This window comes from Salvelinus namaycush, chromosome 2, assembly GCF_016432855.1.
Source record: "Salvelinus namaycush isolate Seneca chromosome 2, SaNama_1.0, whole genome shotgun sequence".
Taxonomy (NCBI): domain Eukaryota; kingdom Metazoa; phylum Chordata; class Actinopteri; order Salmoniformes; family Salmonidae; genus Salvelinus; species Salvelinus namaycush.
In genome coordinates, this window is record NC_052308.1 from 62,004,049 (window position 1) to 62,012,548 (window position 8,500).

At 45.4% G+C, this 8,500-nt stretch overlaps 1 protein-coding gene across 1 annotated transcript; it reads right to left on the minus strand.

The window, feature by feature from the left end:
* Window positions 1-1,673: 1,673 nt before the first annotated feature.
* Window positions 1,674-8,029, minus strand: LOC120022585 (protein FAM161A-like). The gene is made up of 7 exons (XM_038966553.1): window positions 7,871-8,029; window positions 6,079-6,347; window positions 4,689-5,922; window positions 4,215-4,243; window positions 3,757-3,856; window positions 2,810-2,961; window positions 1,674-2,106 (listed from the first exon to the last, which is right to left on the minus strand). The coding sequence occupies exons 1-7, from the start codon at window positions 8,027-8,029 to the stop codon at window positions 1,674-1,676; spliced, it is 2,376 nt and encodes a 791-aa protein (XP_038822481.1).
* Between the last annotated feature and the right edge of the window lie 471 nt (window positions 8,030-8,500).

An 8,500-nucleotide genomic window follows, 5' to 3' on the forward strand; every position in this document is an offset into this window, starting at 1 on the left:
TGCGTGAACGTGCCTTAGGCATGCTGCAAGGAGGCATGAGGACTGCAGATGTGGCCAGGGCAATAAATTGCAATTTCCATACTGTGAGATGCCTAAGACAGCGCTACAGGGACAGGACGGACAGCTGATCGTCCTCGCAGTGGCAGACCACGTGTAACAACACCAGCATAGGATCGGTACATCCGAACATCACACCTGCGGGACAGGTACAAGACGGCAACAACAACTGCTCGAATTACACCAGGAACGCACAATCCCTCCATCAGTGCTCAGACTGTCCACAATAGGCTGAGAGAGGCTAGACTGAAGGCTTGCAGGCCTGTTGTAAGGCAGGTCCTCACCAGACATCACCGGCAACAACGTCGCCTGGACCAGACAGGACTGGCAAAAAGTGCTCTTCACTGACGAGTCGCGGTTTTGTCTCACCAGGGGTGATGGTCGGATTCGCGTTTATCATCGAAGTAATGAGCGTTACACCGAGGCCTGTACTCTGGAGCGAGATCGATTTGGAGGTAGAGGGTCGTCCGTCATGGTCTGGGGTGGTGTGTCACAGCGTCATCGGACTGAGCATGTTGTCATTGCAGGCAATCTCAGCGCTGTGCGTTACAGGGAAGACATCCCTCATGTGGTACCCTTCCTGCTGGCTCATCCTGACATGACCCTCCAGCATGACAATGCCACCAGACATACTGCTCGTTCTGTGTGTGATTTCCTGTAAGACAGGAATGTCAGTGTTCTGCCATGGCCAGCGAAGAGCCCGGATCTCAATCCCATTGAGCACGTCTGGGACCTGTAGGATCGGAGGGTGAGGGCTAGGGCCATTCCCCCCAGAAATGTCTGGGAACTTGCAGGTGCCTTGGTGGAAGAGTGGGATAACATCTCACAGCAAGAACGGGCAAATCTGTTGCAGTCCATGAGGAGATTAACTGCAGTACTTAATGCAGCTGGTGGCCACACCAGATACTGACTGTTACTTTTGATTTTGACCCCCCCTTTGTTCAGGGACGCATTATTCAATTTCTGTTAGTCACATGTCTGTGGAACTTGTTCAGTTTATGTCTCAGTTGTTGAATCTTATGTTCATATAAATATTTACACATGTTAAGTTTGCTGAAAATAAACGCAGTTGACAGTGAGAGGACGTCTTTACTGAGTTTAGTACAGAAATATAAATATCCCATAATGTACATGAAATACATAACACCTTTATGTTCCCAAATGTGATGTGTATATACACAACGATTGAAAAAAAGTATGATCCTGAAATATATAGCAAATGTTAGGCTACATATATTTAGTCACAAAACATTAGACAAATAATTGTCGAAAGAAACTATCACAAGCATCCAAAAGTAAGTGGTCATCGTATTGTATTTCCTGCAAAGTAGGATATCACAAGACAAAGAGTACCCTAAACTGTTCAATGTGATCATTTTTATAACCATAGCCTAGTACTACAATTGACTCTGGTCTGTCTCACACTAAATTGTATTTGCAACAAAATAATGTAATAAACATGAAATTCCCCATTATTACTGTATGTATACAGACATCCTACCATACATTTATCCTTTTTTATAATAGAAGCATCTCTACCACTGTGTGTCAGTGTTGTAGACGTTTGCCTCAATGTAGCCCTGCCTACCTGTCAGAAAATGCACCCCTTTGACTTTTCAGTCATCCTCATCACTTTTCTTGTCCGCTATTGCTGTGTTTCCCCTATCCCTCTCTGACTTCTGACTGTTTCGGCTGTGCTGGCCGCTTCTATAGCTTGGGCTGCTCTGGGTACTCTCGTGCCTTTTGAGGATGTCAATCCCTTTATTCTTTTCATCGTCCAGGGGCAAGTAATGCTCACTGGCATCTGAGTAATGGTCATCGGCATCTGAGTAATCGCCATCATCTGAATAACGCCCAATATCCGCCCTCCCCCGCCCTGCTTCGTCATGGCCTTCATCCTCGTCTTCTTTTTTGGACTTTAATTCATCTTTCTCAGCCTCCTGCTCTCCTTCCCGTTCTTGGTTAGCAAAGCTGTCTTCATAATCGTCTGGGTAGTCATCATGGAAGACCGTGTTGTAAATAGCCGGTGTATCTGTCTCGTCCTTGTCACTGAGAAAACAAAATGAATAAACACTTAACACAAAAAAATATAAACTCTTATACCATGGCATTGTTGAATACTCGTTTCTGATTGGCTTGAAGGGCATTCTAGGGCATGCATTATTTCAGCACGGTAGAATTCAATAGCTTTAGTTCATTCTTACATGTTCTATGTTTGAGCTGCTTTTGAAAGCAAAAGTGAAACTGAAAACATTATTGGCATTGTTGAATTCGATTTTTATAATAGCAAGCTAATGGTGTGTTCGTAAATTCAGAGCGTTTCGCTCTCGGAGCGCACACTGGACGCTCTGGCCAAGCCTTGATCCAAGCGTTCTGACCTCACAACTGTAGTCAAGCACCCAAGCTAACTGGCTAACGTTGGCTAGCTTTCTAGCTACTTCCAGACACAAATGAGAGAACACCTCACTCTGACCATTTTCCTCACCCTAGCAGAGCTGGTTAGGCTGTTTTCATGTTATCCAGATCGTTGGTGACTGTAACTGTACTGCTGGCAACAACTTAATTAAGATTTTTTTTACTGACACCGGGTCCATATTCAACGGGTATTGAACGATCGCAAATTCATCAGTTATTCTGCGCTAAGACTGATGGTTTGGCTAGCTAAACTAGCAAGTATGTTTGACTAATGATTTTGACTAATGAAGTATGTTTACAAAGTGTATAATTCACTGTCATTGAGCCAGAAGTCTACCTTTGTTTTGGATCACTGGAGGAGGTGGTCCAGCATGCAGATTCTTGGCCACCTGGCTGCTGGGGCACCTTGCCACTGACAAAGTCCTCACTCACTCCACAGCCTCGCAGGGTGTCTGTGTAGCGCTTCTCTGCAGCGTGTTTGGCATTCATCTGTCAACAGACAGAAGTGAAAAATAGCATACATCATGACCAGTGACGGGAAAATAGTCAGTCATACATTTATTATTCATGCAATATACACTACCGTTCAAACGTTTGGGGTCACTTAGAAATGTCCTTGTTTTTTAAATACATTTTTTTGTCCATTAAAATAACATCAAATTGACTGGTGTTTTGCGGTTACTATTTAATGAAGCTGCCAGTTGAGGACTTCAGACGTCAGTGTGTCTAGTTTGAGAAACAAATGTACTTGTCCTCTTGCTCAGTTGTACACCGGGGCCTCCCACTCCTCTTTCTAGTTTTATTGCTTCTTTAATTAGGACAACAGTTTTCAGCTGTGCTAACATAATTGCAAAAGGGTTTTCTAATGATCAATTAGACTTTTAAAATTATAAACTTGGATTAGCTAACACAACGTGGCATTGGAACACAGGAGTGATGGTTGCTGATAATGGGCCTCTGTACGCCTATGTAGATATTCCATTTTTTTTAAATCAGCCTTTTCCAGCTACAATAGTCATTTACAAAATTAACAATGTCTACACTATTTCTGATCAATTTGATGTTATTTTAATGGACAAAAAAAATTCTTCTCTTTCAAAATCAAGGACATTTCTGAGTGACCCCAAACTTTTGAAAGGTAGTGTATATTTATTGTGTGAATGAGTGGTGTGAGGAGATGTGGAAAGGATGCCACTTAACTACTGAAATGCAACCCATGTCATGTCACTCCACAACTCACACGCATGTGTATGTGTGTGTGTGTGTGGGCCGTTCAAGCCTCACCTGTGCGACCTGCTCCAACAGCAGAGGCCTCCCCTTCACTCTCGCCTGGATCTCCCTCATCTCCTCCTCGTACTCCTTCCTCCGCTGAAAGTCCTGCTTTCTGTTTGAAACACACAGACAACCTTTCACCCCTGTGATCCCACAAGCCTCAGCCCTGAAATAACCCTCAACGCTGACCTATTCAACAAAAACATCACTTTTACAAACGCAGCTTACTGTTACTGATATGGAAATCATAGTCACAATTGAGACTATTGAGGCAATGTTCAGTTCAGTCTTTAGGTTTGCATTTCCACTCATCCTTTTCATATGAAAAGACCCAGACACAACAGATTGATAAACTGTTTGGGGAGGGGGGGGGGGGGCTGTGGAGTGGGTGTTCGTACTGGTCTCAGGTGGGGTGAGTTTCTTGGTTGCTACAAGTATAATTATAATGTTATGGATTTCTATATGGGTACCTGAACTGCTTGAGCTTGGACTGGTTGGTCTGGGAGAGGGGCACGTGGGCATCATTGGCTTGGGCACACTTCGAGACCACCTTTGCAAGCTTCTTCTCTCTCTGCTTCTGTCTCTCACTCCATCTCTCCTCCTCTTCCTCCACCTTCTTTCTCTGCTCAAGCACCTTTCTACTCAAGGAGACAAGGCAGTCATCGATGACAGGAAGGCAATGGTGGAGGAAGGACTTTGTCAAAAGGGAAAATGAAGGCCAAGTGCACTAGAAGTAGGACTAGGGGGGGTAATGTCAGAGGTTGGGCATTTTGTTGTTTTGGAGCTGGGAGTGTACAGGAAGTCCACAGGATTCAACAGACAAGGGTTTCAACTTTCAGACCATAACTATTCCTAAAAAGAGCAACTAAAAGGTCTTCTGAAGCTCTGACTAGCTTGTCTAAAAAGGAGACGCCCCTTGCTATTCTATGTGAGTAGTACCTTACGGCCTCTTGGCGTTTTTTGCTGGCATCGGTGACTTTGGCAGGCAGCTGTTCCAGCATGCCTGAGAGGGAGGAGCAGAGGCTAGAGTTGTGTGAGCGGACGAGCCCAGCTGTGCTGACGTAAGGCCAGCGCTTGGCCCAGGGACTCATCTGCTCCTTCTCGATCTCGGCCAGGATGCGTTCGCGGTGCGAGGGGATCTGTGACGTCCGGAGCTGGAACGGCTCGCACGTCGTCAAAGGCTTCACGTCGCGCCGGCTCTCCAGCTGCTTCTTGAACCTCCTGTAGCTGGCGTCGAAGTCGGGCACCTCCGGGTTTATCTTTGGCCTGTAAGGGGCCCTGTTGTCATCCTCGGATCCAGCGGTGTCACCCCTGGCTCCATCCTTAGCATGCTCCCTTTTGCTAAGGTGGCGTGCCAGCATGCTGGGTGGCATGGAGGCGCTGTGGAGCAGCTCCTGAGCCCTCACTTGCATCTTGATGGCACGGTACAGCTGCTCCTCCTTCAGTTGCTCGCCCGTAGCCGCCTCGTACACCGCCTTGGGCACGGGCTTGGCCCTGAATGGTCGGACTCTCTCCTGGCTGATTGGCTGGAGGTTGCGGAGCTGCTCCTCTCTCTGCTCCCTCTTGAGACATTCGCGCTCCAGGAAACTGAAGGGCTGCTGGGTGGAGCACAGACGCTGCTGCTCCCGCTCCCGCCTGGCCCGCCGCGCCTCGTCTCGTTCGTGGAGCTCCTCATAGAGGGGCAGGCGGACGTGGAAGGGCACGGAGCTGGCACGGAATTTGTGCTGGCACTCTGTCAGCTCCTCCAGCTGCTTCCGCAAGGCAGCGTTCTCCAGCTCGATCTCTGACCGCGTCTTCACACCTTTCTGGCGCTTCTGGTTCTCCCGCAGCGTCATGTGGAACGGCTTGGGGATGGTCACTCTGGGTTTCCAAGGCTCGTGTTTGACATCTTTGCACCCTTGCTTCCTGTCCTTACCCTTGATGCCTTTCTTGTGGCCCCCAATGAGGCTCCGGAGGGAGGATGTGGACGGGTGGCGCTGGCGAGGCGACAGCTTGAAGTCCTGCCACATGTTCTTGATGTGCTCTTTGGGGGAGGACTGCAGACCCTTCTCCACGTTGTCGTCTACAGCACCTTCCTCGTCAGATGGGTCCGACAGCCCAGAGCCCCTCCTCAGCTCCAGAGCCGAGTGGGCCTTCCTCAGACGCCTCACGGGCATGGGGCTGATCTTCAAGTAAGATCTGGTGAGCGAACAAAGATTTTACACCACTAGAATATGAATTGACTGAGTACAGTACACCCTCCAGGAGCAGAATAATGTACCCTACCAACTTCAGCGTATTATCTTGGTGGTTAATCAAGAAAAACAACAAATTAAAGCAAGAGGAACAACATACCTGTGTGCCTGGGCCCCCTGCACGTTTTCCGAGGGTGGTGCGCCTTTGGGCTCCAGCTTCTTGCGGTACATGCCCTCTAGCTCGGCCATGGTGCGGAGGTGGGCCCGCTTCAGCTCCTCCAGCTCGCGGTAGTACTCCTCGTTGGAGAAGTAGAACTCACGCAGGTCGATGTGGTCCCCCGTCACTCGGTAGTCTTTGATCATCAGGGGTCTGCCCTTCCCGGGGGCCTCCCCATCGCCGTAGTCAGACCCCGAGTCGTCATACTGCAGCTGGAAAGTCAAAGAACGTCATGTGGAAAATGAAGCAATAAAAAAAAATTACGTTGTGCACGGACTGTAGAAAATGGGTCTGTGGAATCCATTCCATACAAATAATAAATGTAGCCTACAAAGGACATTATTGGTCAAATGCAAAATCGACTTTGTCTCGGGCCGTAACAACACCCGTGCCAACATATCCTCCAAACACCAGCTTCTCTGACATTATCACTTAAGTAAGCTATTGGAAGCAAAGGGTATCTTGGATAGGATTGTGGCTGCAGGAAGAAAAAGCCTTTCAACTGTATTTCTATGACTTTAAGATACATCTTAAAGGGGAAGCCCCATATGTGTTAATATGCCAAATGTATGGAAGTGTATCATCATGTAAGAGTAGTACTGACGACTGGACATATTGTAGATGGTTAAAGCATAAGGCCTAATATGAATTGTGTAGAGTAGAGCATAATATGAGATGGCTACTTGATGCCTAAGCTCATTATCCCCAGCTCTGTGGGTTTGGATGACTTATCCATATGGTCACGCACAGAAGGTGGATGATAATGGAAGGAGCGTGTGTTCAACTGTCACACTAGCTGTTCTGCCTCCAACCATCGAAATCTCTTTTTTTTCAGGTGATGAATGGATGAGATCCAATCATACATTTACAAATATTAAGAAAATAAGTTTAAAGCTTGGACAAGCAATTCTAACGAGTATCCTACTGATTACGGTACAAGCCAGATCAAAATTAATGTACTTTCTAAATAAAAAAACTATTTGGAGATGTCCAGATGTAGGGCAAATCCTTGTCCAGTGAGGAAAATAAAATGGGATTTGAAATAATGTTGTCCAAAGGAAATTAAGCATTTAGAATTACTGGCACTGTGACCAGTGTAATCTACCAAAGGACGGAAGCCAAAAATAGGCCAGTAACAAATTATGCAGATCAAATCCTCTCCCACACAGGCAGGTTGACCTGAACAGTCAAATCTCTGTAGTAACATTTGAGAATAACATACATTTCATGAGAATCCACCGACATAATTAAATGCTTGACCTGAGTTTCCCAATCTTCAACATGAGTCTGACATGAAAGATAATTCAAGGCATATCCACTTCATTTACATCACTATCCAGTGTCATAGGCTTGTATAGGCTATAAATGATGCCTAGTTACATCAACTTAGATGTTTGGTTGCAATGTATGATCATTATGTTGTATGACTAAGCCATCTAGCTGATCAATGAGGGAGGACCCAAGAATTTGCCTATTATGGAATGAAGAACCATGAATAATAAAATAAAACACGCAGGCTTCCTATGTGCAACTGGTGTTCTATTTGTCTTCAGATCAACATAATGAATGAGGGCATAACGTTGATGGATTAGTTAGTCGGATGAATGGCATCTCGGCAAGTGTCAGATGGTGCTCCAGTCCTCTTTCCACCCGTATGATGGATTTCATCCAATCATTGAAGAATATTTCTGGATGCTCAGCTTTCAAATACAAAACTCATCTGCCGATATCTTACCTCTTTTTCGTAGTCTCGATTGTCAATATGACCAGCTACTGACGAATATGGAAGGGTTCGCTGCCTTTCATACAACGCCAACGGAGCCTTGGTGTGTGGGTCTACCGGCGTTTTCAAACAGGAGGTAACCAGGACGTTGGCGCGATGGGCATTCGCCATTGTTTTCCCTGTTCTTGCTTTCTTTGTCAAAGTTTAATCTAATAGAGACGCTGCAACTACTTGGCAAAAGCACAGCAGATGCTCTCCAGAGCACCAGCATCGTGTGGTTGTAAAGGAAATGACTAGCTGTTTCAGGAAGTCAATCGCTTTTTTTCTTATTTTTCTTAAACTGTTAATCGCACATTTCTTAGCATTTAGATCCTAACAGCTTTTTTGTTGGCATAGTATTTCATTGTCTTAAAATATAGTTAATTATATATAATATAGTATATAATATAGTATACTATAGTATATATAATATATAATATAGTTATATATATATTATATAGTTTATTTTTGCAAGGTATGAAAATATGGTGTTTTGTTTATAGATTTAAATTTGTGAATATGACATTTGGCCAAAAGAATAAGGAAATGAATTACATAAAATTGTTTAAACTTATTTCTATCGTAAGTAAAGAATCCAAGCAG